This window comes from Pan troglodytes, chromosome 14, assembly GCF_028858775.2.
Source record: "Pan troglodytes isolate AG18354 chromosome 14, NHGRI_mPanTro3-v2.0_pri, whole genome shotgun sequence".
NCBI lineage: Eukaryota > Metazoa > Chordata > Mammalia > Primates > Hominidae > Pan > Pan troglodytes.
In genome coordinates this window covers 63885746-63907965 of record NC_072412.2, presented here as the reverse complement: position 1 = coordinate 63907965, position 22220 = coordinate 63885746, and the positions used below count along the sequence as shown (strand labels likewise).

The following is a 22220-nucleotide window of genomic DNA, read 5'->3' as shown; positions in this document are numbered from 1 at the left end:
TAGTTATGTTCTTCATTCTTGATGGTAGAATATCTACACTAATTATTTTAAATTCTTCTTCATGGGGAATTTGTCTCTTTTCTCCCATTAATTTATTCCAAATTTAATTTATATCATGGATGTGTGTGTGTGTGTTTAAATGTTGGATTATAATCCAATATTACTTGATTTTGTTGCTCAAAATGTTCAGCATTGGCCATTGAGAGCTGATTTTGGCTCCTGTGATCTTTAGACATATCTCCATTAATGTATTTTGTTTCTTTTTCTTTTTTTCCCAGCACGTCCTTACTCTGGCACTACGAAATGCTCCAGACTTGTGTGTATTTCTTGCTCCACCATAGAATCAGCCATTTCTACAAATGTCGCTGGTTTCTTTTATGGAGAATGACATTGGAAACCAAGATCTGACTACTAAGTGTGTTCTTTGCTACTGGGTTGTCATTTCTCTTAAGGCTTCCAAGCTGACAGAGCAAATGAGTATATGACACATCTGATTTTTTATTTGACTGTGGAACTCTGTATCTATGTGAGAGGATTTAATTGTTTCTGATTAAAATTTCTCATAACTAGTTCTACAATGATATTTTAATTACAACTGATACAAAGCCTATAACTTAAAAGATTCTCTTTTGGTATGAGAGAGTGATAAGTTGGTTTGATAAAATTTTTCTAGACATGTCTGAGTTGTTATGTATTTATACTCATTAAAATTTTAGAACTTACTATCAAGACCTTTATGATATACTTTTTGTCCTATAAATTCTGGCATGGTCTTTGCCCCAAATTGCAAAATTTGACATGACTCTAAGAGATCTTCTTCAAAGTCATAAAAAGCAATGAATTTAATAGGAAAGCAGACTCATGATCTTTAGAAGTGAAATTGAAATGCAACTTAAATATCAAGATTTCTGTTGTTCCTATTTGTCAGTTGTCACTTTATTAATTACTATCTACTAAAAAACTGTCAGAATCAGGATTTTGTGAGTCATAAACTCAAAATCATGCTCCTTATGGTATCTATAGAAAATACAACTAATAGACTGAATTTTACTTCCTAGAAGTATATTATGTAAACCTGTTCAACAATAATAAAATTGATATACAAAGTCATTGCCTTTCTTACAGTAAGTTACAACATCGAACTAATTAGATTATTGTTTAGTTTCCGTGTCTCAACTTGTTGCATAATTTAAATGACAAATGTAATTATTTGGTTTTATATTATTTAGAGTCTTGTATCAGAAGTTGTGGAATTTCAGAGTTTCTGAAGTATATGGGTTTTAATATAAAAATTATTTTTTGTTTAAAATCAATTTATTACAATATAGATTAATATAGTACAGAAGTTAAAATGGTAAAACAATTCTTAAGCTGTACTTGTGTTTGCTAGGTTAAGTTAAAAGACAAGATTGTCTAAAATATCAGCTTATGAGGTTATGAGGCTACTAAAATCATTTTAAGCCAATATTCTTAAAAATGTCTTCCTCATTCTTACAGTATGTATGTAGTACACAGCCGTTTAACACTTGTATGATAGACACATAATGATCGTGATCATCCGTTTCAGATAATTCTTTGTAAGTTGTCAAATCTTCCTGAAAAGGCATACACTGGAGAAGTGACTTTTTTGCTTGCTTTGCACTTCGCTGACTTAGACAGGGATTTAATAGAAGTTGTAATTGGCTTTTCTGATCGACAATGAAGAGCACATTTCTTACTGCTTTGATTCTCTTTGTGGATTGATAAATGCTGTGAGATATGGTACTGTGCTGAAGTGAAGTGTACTAATGTGAAGGGAATGTGAGCTAATGACTTACTAAGCACTACAGGGTGGCAATTGCCTCGTTTTTTGGTCCCAGTTCTTTAATGCTTCATTTTGTCCTCTTTTGGAAAGGTTCTTAATCTTTCTGGCTCAATCAACAAAATAAGTACTATATTTACCTGACATATGATACATGACTTGGGTGTAATGGGCCATTTTTGATGGGAAGAGCCAGTACCATTTGTTAAATGATACCCTTGGCTCCTGGAAAAGTTAATAAAGTTTCCCCAAAGCACTTAACCTCCTTCAAATGAATCATTTATACACTAGGAGAAACTGTCTCAATGATTATCGACAGTAGGCCTAACACTTTATAAAATAGATAGAGGATACCAAATCATTTGGTTAACTATCAAAAATCTCTAGATGAAAATCTTGCTACAGATTGATCTTAAATTATTTTAAAATAATTGAATCTGAATGTGGTACTGAAATATTCTTGTTTAACAGTATTTCTTTAAAAGGAACATCTGACTGAACATTTTTTATCATAAGACATTAAGTCTACAAAGAAGATTTAATTTGTAAATGTTTATAGGCTATAATTACTAATTAGTTTTTACCTCCCCCTTCTTTACTGTAAATAGATTCTTTGATCCTCATTTTCTCAGTGGGCATCTAAAATGCCAAATAATTTTTTTTTCCCAAAGGCCTACTTTTATCAATAATAAATTAGGAATGAAGCTTACAAATACAGAGCAACTTACTTATTCCTAGTACATAATTATCCATACAGATGTGCACAATCAGTATGCACATGTGTAAGAAAATACAAATGTGTATGGTTGTCCTTCTTTCTTTCATTTACCTGTATCTACCTATTTACTTATCTGTTTTTACTGTATATGCTTTATTGCAGATATTGTACATCCAAATTAATAGTAAATACTAGTGCCTTCTTTTAAAGTAAAACACGTTTCCTTTTTTCTTTTTCCTTTTTTTTTTTTTTTTTTTGAGAAGGAGTTTCACTCTTGTTGCCCAGGCTAGAGTGCAATGGCGCGATCTTGGCTCACTGCAACCTCCAACTCCTGTGTTCAAGTCATTCTCCAGACTCAGCTTCCTGAGTAGTTGGGATTACAGGCGCCTGCCACCGTGCCCAGCTAATTTTTGTATTTTTTAGTAGAGACAAGGTTTCACTATGCTGGCCAAGCTGGTCTCGAACTCCTGACCTCAGGTAATCCGCCCGCCTCGGCCTCCCAAAGTGCTGGGATTACAGGCATGAGCCACCACACCTGGCCAAAACATGTTAATTTTTAAATATCAAGAGTCTAGATATCATTTGCAATAAGTCAATAAATATTTGCTTGGTTATAAAAAGATAGAAGGTGTCACACCAGATATCAAAGTCCTGCCATTCAACTAAATCAAACACTCAGGAGAATGTGACAGCTTGGATTCAGGAATTTAAATTCTGTAATGTAAATTGAGAACTATTTATTATTATTCTCATAATTGTTTACATTTCTGAATTTCAATTTCTTCCTTTCACTATAAAGGAAAACACAGTCCAAAAGGAAAAAAATAAATTTAGTGCTTTTTCAGTTCATAATTCACAAACATTCACATACATGATCTCATTTTACTTCATAACACTCTATGAAGTATAGAAAGCAGACACTATTACCACCATATAGCAGATGAGAAAACCATATTTAAAAAAATTATAATTAATATGCTAAAGACACCTAGGTATCAATAGTAATAATGTATTAGAACAAAGCTTGAATGATATTTTGGGCCCCAATTTTTATCTTGCTGTAAATATTGTTGCTATTATTGCAAATAACATGGATCCTATGACATAAAATATTGTGGCTTAAATGTAAAGGGGCAGAGTATTTTATTTCCAAGCATTTACAAAACATATTAGCTATAATAATTTTTTACCAAAGTATTGTTATACTGTATGCTTAGCTTTCCTTCAATTGAAAAAAAAGTCATTTAAGAAAGAAAAATATGACCATACTTCAGATTAATATAATTGTACTTCAGTAATAATATTTCATTATTATATTTAAAGATTCAAATCAGAGATTGTAACCCTATAGTATGTTCTCTGTACCAAATCAGGGAGCAAAAGGTTTGTGAGCTACCAAAGAATGCCTATATTTTTAAGACTTTATCAAAATATGCTTCCTCCACTTTTTTTTTTCATAAGTTAATGCTAGGTTGGTTTCATAACAACATCTGGAGAAAGTGCTATTTTCTTTCTAATATGGCAACAGAGAAATTGTGTGTCTCCTCTAAGTATCAAAATCTTTGTATAATCTTTTAATAATATCTATTTTAAAATTATTCTGTATTTTAATATTTCTGTTGTATTTTCCCTAAGATACACTTGCAATTCTTATCAAGTAAAAATACATTAAAGATATCAACAACCACAGACGTATACACCCGACAAGGTAATGGAAATTTTTTTTTTGTCTTTTACAATTTTTTTAATAGATTTAGGGGTACCAGTGCAGTTGTGTTATATGGGTATATCATATAGTGGTGAAGCCTGGGCTTTTACTGCAGTCATCACCTGAATAGTGAACATGGTGCCTTATAGGTAGTATTTCATCTCTTATACCCCTCTCAGCCTCCCACATTTCAGAGTCTCCAGTGTCCATTATTTCATTTTGTATGTCCATGTGTACCTATTATTTAGCTGCTACTCAGAAGTGAGGCCAAGTGATTTTTGACTGTTTCTGAATCATTTCACTTAGGATATGGCCTCTAGTTCCATCCATGTTGCTTGCAATAGACATAATTTTATTCTATTTTGTGGTTGAGTAGTATTCCACGATATATGTATGTGTATATATACAGATATATAGATAGATATAGATATATATAGATAGATATAGATATATGTAGATAGATACACACACACAACATTGTGTTGTATATATATTCTTATATACCCCACACCCAGTTTTCCCTATTATTCATATCTAACAATAGTGTGTCACATTTGTCACTATTGATTTATTTTGGTAAGTTATTATTACCTAAAATACATAGTTTATTCAAATTATCTTAGTTTTTACCTAATATTCTTTCTCTGTTCCAGGATTCTATCTAGGGTACCATAACATGGAATTTAATATCCTTGACAAACATTATTTGTATATATATGCTTGAATTCCTTTCTGGGCTCTCTATTCTGTTCCATTGGTCTACAATTTCTGTTCTTATGCCAATATCATACATTTTAAGTTAATATAGCTTTATAGTATAACTTGAAATCAGGGAGTGTGATGCCTCCAGGTTTTTTTCTTCTTTTCCTTAAGATTGCTTTTGCCATTTGGGGTCTTTTGTGGGTCCATGCAAACTTCAGAAGAGTTTTTCTATTTCTAGAGAAAAGAAATTTTGATGGGGACTGTATTGATTCTGTAGGTCACTTGGGTGTTATGGACATTTTAACGATATTAAGTCTTTGATTCCATGAATATGGAACATTTCTTCACTTATTTGTGTCTTCTTCAAATTATTTCATCAATGTCTTACAGTTTTTAGTGTACAGATCTTTTATCTCCTTGGTTAAATTCATTAAATATTTTTCATGCAATTATAAATATAATTGATTTTCTTAATCTCTCTCTCTCTCTCTTTTTTTTTTTTTTTTTTTTTTTTTTTTTTGAGACGAAGTCTTGCTCTGTCACCTAGGCTGGAGTGCAGTGGCACGATCTCATCTCACTGCAACTTCCACCTCCTGGGTTCAAGCGATTCTCCTGCCTCAGCCTCCCGAGTAGCTGGGACTACAGGCGTGAGCCACTACGCCCCGCCCTTAATTTCTTTTTTAGGTAGTTTGTTGTTAGTGCACAACTGATTTTTGTATGTTAATTTTCTATCTTCCATTTAGTCATATGTCTACTACTACAATAATTTTTACTCCTTCCACAGCACACTAACTCTGAATTTCTCTTCACAATCATGTATAGAACCGCTGTATATTCTAGCACATCATTTATTGGACCAACAAATACATGGCATCTGGCAAGGTAATTTGGATGAACTATTTAAGTAGCTGTATAATTTCATCTTGACTCTGGTTAGAATGTTTATCATTTGTTACTGTAAGACTGATAAATGGATAATGTCTGTCACTGTCAAAGTACTGGTATTATCTTCATTCATAGGTAAAACATTGTGTATATAATAAGTATGCCTTGTGTGTTGGCATGAGGTAAAACATCATCTGAATATATATTTATTATATCTACAAATTGGTAGGTTGTTTTAGAATTGCAACAGAAATTTAATGAGTTTGAATAACAAATTAACATTTGCTGATTAAAATTAAAGGTTAATTTTTCAATTAGCTAAGTTGCTCTCAGCCAATTCTTCAGATTATTTGGTTCAGATGACTGTCTAGATTCCAATAATTAAGACCTTTTTATTTTTTCAAATATATTGCTTGCTTTTTTTCAAGAACTAATCTCTCTTGCTGAAAAAGTATTTCGAATAGCAGACTTCCTCCCAATTAATTCTGTTATTTGCTTCTTAACTTGTCATCTTGGATTCTTTATTTGTAATTGTTTTGTTCATGTGAATTTCAATGACTCTACTGAATATGTAACACATCATATCTAACTTCAGTGGACATCAGATGGGCTATATATAATGTTGCTTGATTAAAGTCATACTCTTTTGCTCTAAAACTCTGATTCTTTTATTGACTCATCATATTTTAATAAAATTGAATTAAAACGCAGAAATGTGTAAAGACTAATAATGTATTACCAATCCTCACATGCTATTGTATTTTAGAAATTAGATTCTATATAATCAGCCTGATTCTTCCCATCACCTATCTTAATGAATCTCACCCAAAGCTATGTATTTCAGAAAAGATGAGAATTTTCATCCAGACAAAACATGCTCTAAATAAGAACTGAGAACACTGCCTGTTTGGAAGAAAGAAGACTAGTGCTTAAAAATCTTTCTCTTATATGTATGACTTTGAGCCACTTAAAATTTCCAAGTCTAAATTTCTTCCTTTGAAAATGGGAATGAAGCTTATCTTTGAGTGCTCTTAATATTAATAAATTATATATGTAAAGTACTTTAGATGATTCTTAAGATAGACGTTCTGAAATAAATATTATTTGTTGTATAACCCGATAATATATTAGAATAAATTATTATTCTAATAATATAATGGCACTATTACTATAAAATAGACTATTTTTTAAGGTCAAGTTGCATGAATTCAATGAACACTGAGTGCATCTTATATACCAGCTATTAAGCTCTTGGGATTGAATAAGAGTAAACAAAAATCTTTGTTCTTATATCTCGGCTCTCATAAAGTTTATAATCTGGCAGGAATGAGGAATACAGACAATATATAAATGTATGGTAACTAAATGCATTTATAATAACAATATATAAAAAATATATAGTTTGTCAGACAATAAGTTTTATTTTTAAAAAATCAGGAAAGGGGAATATGGAGTGGTTGGTGAGAACTGTGGATTAAATTTAAAAAGTGATGTAAGATAAAATGTCACTGATAAAGAGATTACAGTTTTCTAATGCTGGAATATATTCATTTGTTCATTCATATTTTCTCACTTTTTATTTTAATTTTGTTTAAACTTTAGAGTAGTTGAAAGAATAGTACAATGAATATTCTCACAATCTTCACCTAAAATTAATAATTTTTAACATTTTGTCACATTTGCTTATCATTTTCTCTGAATATATATATATATATATGAATAAGTATGCCTTGTGTGTTGGCAGGACTATATATATATATTCAAAGCATATATATATATATTCAAAGCATATATATATATATATATATGCTTTTGTTTCCTAGATGAAGTATTACAGAATAAGTAACAGAGAGTAATACTCTTTAATTCTAAATCTTCAAGTCCCTACCCCCTAAATACAAGAATATACTCCTACATATCAATAATTATGCTCCTTAAATTTTAAATAACATTTTATTATATCCAGCCAATATTCAATGTAACCTAGTATCACAACATTATTATTGACAGCTGTGTTTTGTTTGTTGCTTGGTGTAGGATATCATGAGATGGTCATTATCACTTGCTACATTAAAACAAAGCAATACAGTTGCTTGAAACACCAGTGGTTTATTATTTCTTATGACTCTGTTGGTCCGGAGTTTGGGCAAGCCTCAGCTGGTTGGTCCATTTGCTACACATGATGTAGTCGGGGGTCACTCACATAGCTACAGTCAACTGAGAGACGGATCGAGGCTGGAATATCCATGTGGTTACTAGTTATTCAGAAGTCTAGCCCGAACTTTCTTATATGATGGCAGATGGGATCCAAGAGCAAAGACAGAGATTCCTAGACTCTTAAAGTCTTGGCTGAGAATGGCTATGCTTCACTTCTGCTTCAGTTTATGATTCAAAGCAATTCAGAAATCCAACCTAGGTTCAAAGAAAAGGGAATTTGTTCTGCCTCTTGTTGGAAGGAGGTACAAAGAATTTGTCGTCATTTAAATTCTATTATATCAAGGATCCCACATTGCATTAAGATTAAAGATATATCTCTTTGTCCCATTTTGATCTAGAGCAGCAATACTCCTTTTAAAATTGTAGCTCCTTTTAAAATTGTATTTTTTTCATGACAATAACATTTTGAGGTCTATCTGTTAATAGGAGTCTTATATAATATCCCAGTAATCCGGATTTGTCTAATTATTTCATCATTATTTATTAAACATTTTGGTTAAGATAGTATATAAGTAATATTGTAAACTTTTCAATACATCAGAAGGCAATTTTTACTGGGCTCATTTTTCCCCATTCATTTCTTTTGTTTAAGATAAGAGCCACCATAATTAACCCTTTAAAGCTACCACTCCACATGGTAACTAGTAAGTGTTTGTGGGTATTTAAATCATGTGTGTTCCCGGTTTTCTATCACCCTTTGACTTAATGTATTTTAACACACATTGGTTATCCTTCCCTGAATTGATCATTACATAAAAGTTACAAAATATTTTCTAATTCTATAATTTATTGTATATCGTGATGTTCTTCTATAAAGAGTAGCCTTTTTTCCTTCTTTTCAGTATCACTATGAATTCTTTTTATACAAATATTATAACTGATTATCACGATTTCTCTTTATTTATTTTTAAATAGCATTATTTCATACCACGCAATTCATACCATACAACCTCATACCATACGATTAAGCCATTTTAAGTTTGAAGATTTTTGTAAACTTATAGAGTTGGATAATCATCATCAAAATCCACTTTTAAAATATTTCCATCATACCAAAACATTATTTTGTGGCCACTTAGAGTCAATCTCACTACAACTTCCAGTCACAAGCAACCACCTATCTGCCTTTTTTCTCCATAGGTTTTTTTCTGTTTCATGTAAATGATATTATACAATATTTACACTCTTATTTCTGGCTTCTTTCAGTTAGCATAATGTTTTCAAGGTTTATCCATGCCTTTGAATGTATTCCTAGTTTGTTCCACTTAAGTGGTGAATATTTCATTGCATGAATATACTATATTGTGCTTATTTATACACCAGTTTATGTTTAGGCTGCTTCAGTTTTTAACATTTGTGAATATATTGCCTTGCACATTCAGTGGAAGTCTTTTTGTGGACATTCATTTTTATTTCTCTTGGGTAAATACCTTGAATGCAACAGGTGGGTTAATATGGTAATTATATGTTTCACTTTCTAAGAAACTATTCTATTTTACACTCCGATCAGCAATGCATGATGGTTTTATTACTATTTCTGATGATAAATTGTCCAATGTTTGGACAATTGAAATTATAAGAAAATTAGGACAAAGACTTAAAGGTCTAAGGAAGTGAGCCCTACATATATTTGGGGAAAAGCGTTTCCTGCAGAGGGAAAACAAAGTGCAAATGCCAATGCAGAACACAGCAGCGCGGCTAGAAACAGTGAGCCAGGGAGAAATTACAAAGAGATGAGTTCAGAGAGATAACAGGACCATATTTTTCAGGACCTTGTAGTCCATTGTAAGTACTTTTGCTTTGACACTGAGTGTGGTAGGGGAATAACAGAGGGTTTAGAGAAAAGGATTCACATGATCAAACTTATGTTTTAACAATACCACTTTAGGTCCTAATTTTAAATTATATGAGTGTGACAAGGAGGGAAGCAAGGATATTCGAGAACCAGTATTGCATAGTTAGTGTGACAGTGGAGGGTGGATTGTGGCAAAAAAAAAAAAAAAAAAAAAAAAAGCAAAGAATGAGATCTAAGAGTGATTAATGCATTCATTGAAAAACTGGGACCTTTTTTGTGTGTGTGTGATGAATGAAACTATTGTGATGAGCCTGATGGTCTAACCTGCTGCAAGTTCTGGGAGATGAACTATGGAATCCAAATCCTTACACGTTCAAATCTAGTGGAGGTTACTACCTGCTCCAGTAAATGTTAATGAGACTATCCTATGTCTGGTTGGCTGCAATTCCAGGACACTGGCAGCAAATCCAGGAATCTCCTAATTGGTTGAAACAAATTTGGTTGATGGTATATGTGAAGCTGGGGCAAGGAGGACACCTGGGATGCTTCATCTTCCCTCCTATAAGATGACTGTCAGGTCCTTGCACAGTTTCAGGCTCTTATATTCCTCAAAAGAAAATAAAACGGTCCAGCCAGACTCCTCTTTCAGAATAGTCATTATAAGAAAGAGGAGTCCATTACTCTCTTACTATATCCTAATAAAGTTTTGTGGTGACTGTTACATTGTCATTAACTGTGTTTTGCAGAGCAAACAAGATTCTCTGATAGGTCAGAGAAAGAGAAGAGTAAGAGATGACCCTAAAATTTTTGTTCTGAACAACTGGAAGAGGGGAAAAAATAAAGAAAGGAAGAATGAGTTGATAGAAAAATATAATATTAGTTTTAGGTTAGCATTAGATTGGAATAGATTACTATTAGCATTTTTCTTAGATGTATGAAGTTTGAGGAAAAAATTGAATTTATTCTATATGAGAAATGCAATCATTCAATCTAAGGCAGTTTGTTAATGTTTTTACATGGATTTTTCAGGATTTCAAAGTCAGTCACTAACTTTGAACTCTTGTTTTGGGGTTCCCATAAAATCCTCTCTACCCCACCCATGATCTCTAGCATGGTATCTCACATAGCCTAGCTTTTTCCGGAGTTCAAATATTTTTTTTTGCCATTATCTCCATTAGAACTATATAGGTTTCTCTCCTGGATCCTTCCTCCTGCTAACTAATCAATAAAATAATCCTCTCACTCATTCCTTTGCTGAAAAACATTTATTGTAAGTGTACTTAAGAATGTCTTGTGTTGCATAAAATGATAAATGAAGGACAAAGGGTCAGTTTGTTCATAGCATGGGGGATGGGGTGACGTGGGGAAGAGGAGCCTTGCGATAAATAAGTAAACAAAAATGTTAAATATTTGAAAAATTATAAAGCATATTCATTATAGAGATAATTCAGTGTTTTATTATGAAGAATATTAAGAAATACACCAGTAAGAAGGTAATATTTAGGCTCATACTTGAAAAATAAAAATAAAAAGCAAAAAAGAGCCTTCTGAGCAAAGGATTTGAACATTGTTAAGGTTTAATAATGGAAAAACCTTGTTCACTTTCAGGAATTGAAAAGTGGCTTGTCTATCTGGAATACAGGGAGGTAGGAATTGAAATGGGATGGGAAGGTAAGCAGGGTCCAGATTTCTACAGAGCTTTGCAGACTGTAATTTATAAAGGGGTTTACATGCTATTTTACATTTAAAGGAAAGCTATTAAAATGTTTTTTAAAGGGAAAAGGAGGAGTAGAATCTGGATGTGGATTAAACTTTCCTCATAAATACTTTTAAATGATGTCTTTATTGAAATGCGAAGAATGTTATTAATAAAAAGTAAGAAATTATAGAGATAATTTGGAGCACTCAGTTGTCTAAGTAGAAGATGAAGTGCCTGGGACTGTTAAGAAGGTATGGAAATAGAGAGAAGTACATGGAACTAAGAAAAATTTTGGAAATAGAAAATTTTGACATAAAAGAATTCATTGAAAGATTAGCCACTGGGGAAGGGGGGGGGGGGGTTGGTGATAGAGTAGAATCGAGTATGGTTTTTGAATTCTGGTTCATTTGGAAATGCTCAAGAGGAATGGATTGACGTGTGTGTGTGCACATGCTTGTGCATGTGTGTGCGTTTTATCTGTGGGACATGCAAGGGACAATGTCTATTGAAAAGTAAATAAGCAAATATAGATGTCAAATATATGGCCTATAGTTTTTTTACTTTTATTTTAGAGTCATCTGTATGCAGAGGAGGTATAAAGTCATGCAAATGGATAAGATTTCAAGAAGAAAGAAGAAAAAGGCAGGCTCTGAGTTTGGAGAGTTGAATGAGCCTACAGAGATAATGAAGTTGTTGCTGGAGAGGTAAGATGAAAATGAAGAGTGAGTGCTTCAGGGAAAACAAGGGGCTTGTTTCAAAAAAGAAATATCAACTGTGTTAATGTTTCTAGGAAGTCAAACAGTATTTGAAACCGAGAAATCAGAAATATGAAATCATGCTTGGCAACATGGAATTCATTAATGAACTTTAATCTTGTAGAATACTAATGGAGAATAGTTTAACTTTATCTATTACTGGACACAGGACATAATATAAAGTGTACAGTGTTAATTCTGAAGTATCATTTTTAGTTATACTTCTAAATTTTACCTGCTCATATTAACTTTAGAAAAATGAACTGGACAATTTTGGTATTGAAATTTTCTTTTTCTTGAAACACCTGTCTGCTTGTCAGTATGTGTTGCAAGAGTATCTCAATCTATTCTCTGCCAGGTAGTAAAAGGGACCTTATTGAATATACTAGTTCAGGGATAAAGTATCCAGCAGATCTTTGCCGTATTTCTCATGATTATGTACCCACTGTATAAGTTGCTTATTGCTGCTATAATAATATACCACAGAGTTAGTGCCTTAAAATAACAAACATTTGTAATTTTCTAGTTCCAGAAATCAGAATTCTAAAATGTGTTGCAAGTGTTGCATTCCTTCTGAAGGCTCTAAGGGAGAATCTGTTTATTTGTATTTTCCAGCTTCTGGGGGCTGTCTAAGTCCCTTGTCTGGTGGCTACTTTCCTCTATTTTCAAAGCCAGCAACAGTGGGTTGCATGGCTAGCTCTTTTATCCTGCTTCTATTGTCACACTTTTTTTCTCTGCCTACAGTCTAGAAATATTTTCCACTTTCAAAGACCCATGTGATTACATTGGTTCTATGTGGATAATCCATATGTAGCCTCCCTGTTTCAAGATCATTAACTTAAGCATATCTGCAACGTCCTGTTACTATATAAAATAATATATTTACAGGTTATTAGAGATTAGGCTGTGGATGTTTAGTGGGGTAGGCAGTAATCCTCCTCCTCCAATCAACCTTAGTATGTATTGCTCAGCTGATTCCAACCTTGGATGATAAAGAGGGGGTATATATTGGCCAACTAAAACATTAACACAATATAATGACTAAAATGGAAATTTCAGATAAAATGATGGGTGAAGAGGCAAAAAAACTATGTAATATCATGTTAGTCACTATCAAATGGACACTACATCAAGTTTACACACATGCACCTCTAAAACTACTTTGGCTTAATATGTTTTTTCTTTCCTTGCATCAGTATTTCTATAAAAATGAAATATATAATAAATTGTGAGAAAACTAACCTTATATCTGAACAACGTCTTGGATTTTGTTTGTTTCTTAGCCTTGTTGTTCAACTCCCTGATTTGTTTTGTCAAGAGAGAATGGCTATGTAGGGATACAGAGAATTAGCATACTGTTAAATATTATGCCATTCTGGAGTGTGCAGCTATATACATTCAGTTTTATAAAAATCCAGTAGTGTACAATAGGCCTAGTGGCCCAATCACTCTGTCACTCCAAATAATGACACCATTTTTTTAGTTGGTATTCATGAACATGAAATTAGCCATTTTGAATTGAACCATCCAGTGGCATGCAGTACATTCAAACTGTTGTACAGTCTTCACCTCTGTCCAGTTCCAATATATTTTCATCACCTCAAAGGGAAATCTTATATCCATTAAACAGTTGCTCCCCATTGCCCCTTCTGTTAACCAATATGTTGTCTCTATGGATTTACCTATTCTATTTATCTCATACAAATGAAATCATACAATGTATGATTTTTGTGTCTACCTTCTGCCTCAGCACACTATTTTAGAGGATCATCTATATGTAGCCTGAGTGTTGACCATCTTTTCATGTGATTGTTGGTTGTTTGTGTATCTTCTTTGAATAAATATTTATGTAAGTTTTGCTCATTTTAAAATTGTCTTCAAATCATTGAGTTGTAAGAGTTATTTATATACTCTTAATATTAAACCTTTATTAGGTACATGATTTGCAAGTATTTTCTCCTATTCTGTAGGTTGCAGTTTCAACTTTTTCAAAATGCCCTGTGATAGTCAAACATTTTTAATTTTGATAAAGTCTTACTTATCTTCTTTTTAGTTGTGGCTTGTGCTTTGGTGTTATATCTAAGAAGTCATTGCCAAACACGAGGTCATGAAGATTTATTGCCTCCACAACGTCTTCTGTCTTCTTCTAATTTTTTAAAGGTTTTAGCTCTTATATTTAAGTAATTGATCCCTTTTAACTTATTTTAACACATAATGTGATGTAGAGGTCCAACCTTTTCTTTTTTGGATGTGGATACCAACTTGCCCCAGCACTACTTTTTGATGAGACTATTTCTCTTCATTGAACAGTCTTGTCATGCTTGTCAAAAATAAATTGGCTAAAGATACATGAGCTTATTTCTTGACTCTCAATTTTATTCCCTTAATCTATATGTCTGTTTTTATACTAGTACCACACTGTTTTGATTACTGTAGTTTTATTGAAGTTTTGAAATCAAGGAAATAGGAATGCTCTTTCTTTTCTTTTTTAATGCTTTTGTTATTCAGGGTCCCTTGGTATTCCGTGACTTTGAGGTACAGATTTTCTATTTCTGTAAAAAACGCTGTTTGATTTCTAATAGAGATTACAATGAATCTGTAGCTCAATGTTAGCAGTATTCTCACTTTATAAAGTCTTCTAATCTATGAACATTTCTGCTTATTTTTGTCTTTAATTTCTTTCAGCAGAGTTTTCAGTATACACGTCTTTCATCTCTTTGGTTAAATTTATTCCTAGGTATTTTATTCTTTTGCAAGCTATTATAAATGAAATTGTTTTCTTAATTTTATTTTCAGATTGCTGATTGATTGGTGGCAAAACACAATTTTGTGTATTGAAACTATTCTGTAACTGACCTCATTTATTAGCTCTAGTAGTATTTTGTTTTTTTCTTGGGATTTTCTGTGTATAAAATTATGTCATCTCTAGTAGAAACAGCTTAAATTGTTTCTAACTGGGATGCCATTTTTTTTCTTTTTCTTGCCTACTTTCATATATATATATGGCAAACTTCTAATACAATGTTGAATATTGGTGGTGAAAAAGGTTATTCTTATCTTATTCCTGATCTTAGGGGCAAAGCTTTCCACATTTCACCTTTGTGCATAATGTAAGCTGTGAGTTTTTCATAAATGTCCTGTATCTTGTTAAGAAAATTCCTTCCTATTGCTAGATTATTGAGTTTTTTTTCTATCATAAAAAGTGTTGGAATCTGTCAAATTTTTTTTCTTTTAAAAATGTTCCTTAGTTCTATTAATGTGTGTATTACTTAGATTGATTTTCTCTATTTGAACAACCCTTGTATTACTGGGATAAGTCCCACTTGTTTCATGGTGTATAATACTTAAAATATGCTATTAAATTCCATTTGCCTGTATTCTGTTAAGGATGTTGGCATGAAATTCACAAGAGCTATTGGTTGGTTGTCTTTTTTTCTTGACATATCTTTGTCTGCATTTGGTATAGGTCATACTGGCATCATAGAATATGCTAGTACATGTGATTCCTCTTTAATTTTTAAATAGAGATTGAAGAAGATTGGTGTTACATCTTTAGATATTTTGTAGAAATCATGAGTGAAACCATTTGATCTTGGACTTTTCATTGCTGAAAGTTATTATTATTACTATTACTATTGCTGGTTAAATCTAATTTCTTCTCACAGGTTTTCAGATTTTGTTTTTTCATAATCCAGTTTTTGTAGATTGTGTGTTTCTAAACATTTGTCTATTGCTCTTTGGTCACCAAGTTTGGTGTACATTTGTTCATAATTGTTTTTATAATCCTTTATATTTCTATAAGGATAAATAGGGATGGCCTCACTTTCATTTCTGGTTTTGGTTATTTGTGTATTCTCTCTTTTTACTTTGTATTTAAAGCTAAAGTTTTGCCAGTTTTTTGACCTTTTCCAAGAGCCAATTTTGTGTTTCATTCTCTTTCTATTCCCTATTTTATTTGTTTCAGCTCTAATTATTAATATTCCATCATTCTGCTAGTTTTGGGTTTAGTTTTCTCTTATTTTTCTAGTAACCATGGTGTAAAGTTGAGTTATTGATTTGAGATATATCTTTGTAGTTTTAAATTTAATATTTAGTGCTTTAAATTTCCCTTCAGAACTGCTTTCACTGCATTCCATGTTTCTATATGTTGTGTTTTTGTTTTTATGTTTTACATGATTTAAGTATTTTCAAATTCCCTGAAATTTATTTTATGGCCTGAAATATTCTGGAGACTGTATAATGTGCACTATAGAAGAATGTACTCTCTGCTGTACTGGGAGAGTGTTCTGTATATGGCTTTTGGGTCTCACTAGTTTACAGAATTTCTCACATTCTCTATTATTCATCTTCTATCTACCCATTATTAAAAGCAGTGTATTAAATTCCCCATTTTCTTAGTAGAAATGCTTATTTTTCCCTCCAATTCTGTCAATGTTTGCCCCATATGTTTCGGGAGTTCTGTTGTTTGGTGCATATACATTTATAATTGTCACATCTTCTTGATGGATTCATTTTTTGTCAATATATACTCTTCTTATTTCTTGAAATATCTTTTGACTTAAAGTCTATTTTGTATCGTATTAATATAACCAACTCAGTTTGCCTTTGATTACTATTTGCAAGGAGTATCTTTTTTTCTTCCATTTTTCACTTTCAAATTATTTGTGATTTTGGATCTAAATTTAAAAGACTGTTATTTATATCAACTCTGCCTCTCTCTGTATTATGATTGGAGAGTTTAATCCACTTATATTTAAAGTAATTACTGATAACAAGGGGCTTCTGCCATTTTGTTATTTGGTTTTTTCTGTCATCCCTTCTTTGTCATTTCCTACATCACTGCCTTCTTTTATGTTTAATAGATTTTACCATACCATTTTGATTTTCTTCTTATTTCCTTTTGCAAACAAATTTTAGATATTTTCTCAGGGATTACTATTAAAATTCTAAATTCATAACAATCTACTTTAAATAGATACCAACTTAGCTTCAATAGCATTCAAAAACTGTGCTCTTATACAAATCTATCCCACATTTTTTGTCACAAATAGTATCTTTATATAATTTGTACCCATTAATATAAATTTATAAATACTGTTTTATATATTTGTCTTTCAAAATATGTAGGAAATAGAAAGACGAGTTGCAAACTAGAAGTGTAATAATAGACATTTATATTTAGCTGAAGGACACCTTTTAGTATTTCTTACAGGGCAATTCTGTTAGCAAATGAAGTTTATTAGCTTTTGTTTATTTAGAAAGGCCTTTTTCCTTTATGTTGGAGGATTATTTTGCCAGATATAGAATACTTTTGGTGAATATAGAATTTTGGGGTGAGTTTTTTTCATTCTTTTGGCACTCTAAAAATGTCTTCTCACTCTTTTCCAGCCTCCATAACTTCTGTTGAGAAATCGGCCTTAATCTTATTGATGATGACTTTCACGTGGTGAGTTTCTTCTCTCATGGTTCCTTCAAGGTTCCATCTTTGTCCTTGGCTTTTCACAATCTGTTTATAACGTGTCACCATGTTAATATCTTTATGTTTATTCTTCATGTACCTCACTGAGCTTCTTGATGTGTAAATTCATGTCTTTTTAAATATCTGAGACATTTTCAGTCATTACTTCTTCAAATATTATTTCTTCCCACTTCTCTCCATTTTTTCCTCTGAGATTCTCATTATGCGTATATTGGCATGCTTGATAGTGCCCCACAGGTCACCTAGTCTGTTTACTTTGTTCATTCCTTTTTCTTTCTTCTGCTCAGACTCATTAATTTAAATTTTTCCTGTCTTCAACTTCTCTGATACTTCTTTCTGACTACTCAATTCTACTACCAAAACCCTGTAGCATGTTTATACATTTTAGTTCTTAAAATATTTATCTGTAGAATTTCTGTTCGATTTCTATTAAAGTTTGGTCTCTTTATTAATATTCTCTATTTGTTAATACATTGTTCTCTGGGTTTTCTTTAGCTCTTTATCTATGACTTCTTTTAGCTCTTTGAGAATATTTAAGGCAGGTGATTTAAAGTGTTAGTCCAGTAAGTCCAATGTCTATACTTTCTCAACGATAGTTTCTGTTCATTTCTTTTGCAAAGTGGCAACACTTTCTTCTTTCTTTGTATGCCTTTGATTTTGTTGTTTGTTTTTGTTGGGCATTTTGAATACTATAATGTGGTAGCTTCAGAAGTCAGATTCTTTCCCTTCTTTAGGGTTTGTTGTTGTTTATTTTCATAAGGTATAGATGGTTACTTGTTTAGTAACTTTTATAAAGTCTTTTTTGTCATATAGTCTGTATTTTCTGTCATGTGTGGTCTCTGATGTCTCTGTTTCTTTAGTGTGTGTTCAACTAGTGTTTTTAACAGATTTCTCTCTGAGCAACACAAGAGGAAAAATTAAAATAAGAGAGAGAAAGAGACAGAGAGAGACAGAGAAGAGGAAAAGAAAGCAAAAACAAAACAACAAATATAATCTCAGTCTTTGCTTATAGTATATGCTGGGGCCTTCAACACTTAGTAAGGCAGTTTATAACTCTGCTGTCACTGAGACTAGAGATTACCTAAAGTTGAAAGCTTAGAGTCTTCTCAGGATTTTTGTGTGCATACATTATGCTCTGGGTGTGCACGTGGCTTTCTCTATACCCCATATAATCAGGCATTTTTGAATGGCCTAATTTTGCAAAGAAATCCTCCCCCCAAATTTTTCCTCCAAGGCTTTTGATGTTCTATTGTATGCTTCAACTGTAATGTCGCCCCAGGTGGCTGCAGTTTGTTCATTGGCCTTACAATGTTTTTGGGAAATGTCCCCTGCTTTGTGGTCCAGTGTGAGTTTCAAGTTAGAAAAACCAAAGACAAATGACTTGTGTCAGTCCTTCAGGTAGCTTCTAAACAGGTTGAAACAGACACAATTCTTTGTGAATAAGGTCTGAAACAGAGCCTCTGGTCACAGGAACCAGAGTCCCACATTGGAAATGGTGTCTTAGAAGAAATAGCCAAAAATTAAATACTATTGATAGTCTTTAAAATACATTTTTACAAGTAATTTGCTCAAATTTAGATTCTAACAAGGTATACATATTTGTTTTCTATCATAAATTTATTGCAAATAAATTTATGTTTTCTTTTAAAATATCCCACATCATACTTTTTACTTTGATTCGTCAAGGGGTCATTTCACTTTATATAAATAATAAGTTATCCTTAAAATGTGATGAGATTCAGAGAAGTTTTGGCAAACTTCCTTCACAGGTTGTTCTGGGTGCTTCATGTTTAGCACCACATCCAGAGGAACAAAATCTATTTTTAGTGGTTAGGACTGCAAATAGCTCCACTGCAAGATTTTCTTTAAACCTTTCATGTCATAATTTTATAGTCCTTATTCTTTGCCTGATTCAATCATTTCATTACCGTTGATAACCGTGGCTTTCTAGTTCTATTATTTATCCTACATTTATTAGTTATAATTCTTCAGTAAAGATTTTCCCCTCGTCAACGAAGACCATTTGGAAAGGCAAAAAAAAACCTAATGCTTTGTTTTGATAGTTTATAAGTTTGTTTTTGGTCTTTTTTTCCTACTTTTTTGAGTTAATATCATAACTTTTTATATAGTCAGTGTTTGCTCAATAGTATTCATCATTATTTTTGATGCTCAAATTATTCATCATTGGCCTATAGGTGCTCCCTTATGTGGGCTTGTGTATCTTTAAAATATATGTAACTTCTTTTTCTTCTTCTTCTTCTTCTTCTTCTTTTTTTTTTTTTTTTTTGAGACGTAGTCTTGCTTTGTCGCCCAGGCTGGGGTGCAATGCCATGATCTTGGCTCACTGCAACCTCCACCTCCTAGGTTCAAGTGTTTCTTCTGCCTCCACCTCCCGAGTAGCTGGGATTCCAGGCATCCGCCATCATGCCCGGCTAATTTTTGTATTTTTAATGGAGACGGGGTTTCACCATGTTGACCAGGCCGTTCTGGAACTCCTGACCTCAGGTGATCTGCCCGCCTTGACCTCCCAAAGTGCTGGGATTACCGGTGTGAGCCACCGCACCCGGCCAAAATATATATAATTTCTAAACACTAAAAAAGGTGTTTTTTACAGCCCTGAAATGTTTTTCTTTGTTGCTCTTATAAAGCATTAAAACACACGTAAAAACAACAGCTTTTCACATTATATGAATACTAGCTTGTTTTTATTTGTAGATAAAATAAAGCAAACAAATACAATAGTTATATAATTTTGTATAATGCCTCTTGTTATTTCCATTTTGTCTGACTATTAATATTAGTCTAGAGAAAGGCATGGCAGTGATTTAATTTCTATAAATTGATTAGAGTTTAAAGGCAGCAAACATTCAGGGAGCCACTTCATTCTATCTCTGAGTATTGTTTTCTGAGTCCTCTCTTCAAATCAGCTTGCTGAAGGATAAGGGCTTGCCCCTTTTATTCAGGTAAAGTCAACTCAATATGAAACATAAAAGTTATTGTATTTCTCATTTTTTGAGTGATGCTTAAAGCATTAAAAAATAGTTGGGTAGCTATAAAGCATTGTATCATAACTTCTCAGCAATTGTATTTCTAAGCAATTTAAAAATAAATTCTGCATTTAAATTATTTATGCATTTTGTGCTGACCTTTTGATAAAACATACAGTGGTAGATGGGGTGATGATGTTTTGATATATCAAGGCCAGGAATGCTTTCAAGGAGAGAAAAGCAAATTAAAAGCTTGAGAATTATGTTAATTCAATTGTTGTATTCTTTAAAAGTTTTTACTTTTGGTAATACATCTGTTGCTTCTCTGTGTTATCCAGAGGATTTTATTCTAACAAATCCACAATTAATGTATAGCATTTAGTCTCTAAATTACTCCTCAGAGAAGGTAATATTGATCAATTATAACTCTATATCACTAAATTTTCAAATAAATATTAAAGAAACTCACAAGCTCACTCATCCCTATTATGCATTTGGAAACCTATAATGAAAGAAGGTATGAAATTATTCTGAAAACTTCTAGAGAAATTACAGGATTACATAGCCACCTGAATACAAAACAGCTTTTCACAAAACATATTCATTCAAATAAAAATAAGGGAGATTGTTTCTTTTTTATTGCTGTTGTTCTTATAAAGTATTATTTCTTTTTCTTTTATTTGTGAAAAATCAGTACTGTAGTAGGAAAGAAATCATGTGTGCAAGCAGCTGTTTATTTCATGGAGATTGTGAAAAAGTTTCCATTAATACAGATCCCAGATATCTGCCTCTAGATCCCAGATGAGCACCAGTTGCAGCAGTCAAACATCATCTATCTGTATATCAAGATAAATTATGAAAGGATTATATACCACCTGTCTAAATGACAAAGAGAAGAAAGGTAAGTAGCCTGGAAGAAAGGAAGTGACTTAGAGGCCCCTAATGTTTCCCTAAGCAAGAATAAACTTCAGCCAGACTTCCTGGCTCTAGGCCCCTGCCCACCAAGTTCTTAGAACATTTACTTTAGAAAACTTGTAATTATAATCTTTTTCTCTGCCCATTTGATGTGAAAATCTTTTAGAAAGCCTTTACCTAGCTTCAGTAATCAGGACTTTTTTTTTCCTCAAATACCTGGCAGCCATCTCTTTGAAATGTAATCATCAAGAAAGATGGAATCTCTACCTCCCAATGTCTTGGGAGAGTAGGAGCTTGACCTCTGTGATCCCCTTGCACTAAATTGCAAAACTACCTCCTGTCATGAATATACAAGACAGTTTACTTTTTATGGGTGTCGGCGGGCAGGGTGGGGTCGTGCAGGGGGCGGAGGGTAAGACCAATTAGCAAATACAAACAGCCTGTGATCCTCTTGCCCTATGCCATCTCTACCTCAATTCTTAGAAACTCTTCATCCATTTGTTTTAGTGAAGTTGAACCTCTTGCCCTGTTGCAATAGCCTGGAATAAGTCTTCCTTGT

General features: G+C 32.5%; 1 protein-coding gene across 1 annotated transcript; it reads left to right on the top strand.

Annotated features, from left to right (window-relative positions):
- The first annotated feature begins 243 nt into the window (after nt 1-243).
- LOC107968061 (uncharacterized) lies at nt 244-21649 on the top strand. The gene is made up of 7 exons (XM_063792646.1): nt 244-526; nt 4155-4227; nt 5752-5811; nt 11435-11497; nt 12098-12229; nt 17669-17726; nt 21520-21649. The coding sequence occupies exons 1-5, from the start codon at nt 482-484 to the stop codon at nt 12190-12192; spliced, it is 336 nt and encodes a 111-aa protein (XP_063648716.1). The 5' UTR covers nt 244-481; the 3' UTR covers nt 12193-12229; nt 17669-17726; nt 21520-21649.
- The last annotated feature ends 571 nt before the right edge of the window (nt 21650-22220 follow it).

What these genes read in the sequence shown, in the direction of transcription:
- LOC107968061 (XM_063792646.1), top strand. Translation starts at nt 482, where the DNA reads ATGACACATCTGATTTTTTATTTGACTGTGGAACTCTGTATCTAT. An exon ending in CTGTGGAACTCTGTATCTAT is followed by an intron (nt 527 to 4,154) that starts GTGAGAGGATTT and finishes ATTTTCCCTAAG; the next exon opens with ATACACTTGCAATTCTTATC. An exon ending in AATACATGGCATCTGGCAAG is followed by an intron (nt 5,812 to 11,434) that starts GTAATTTGGATG and finishes GTTCACTTTCAG; the next exon opens with GAATTGAAAAGTGGCTTGTC.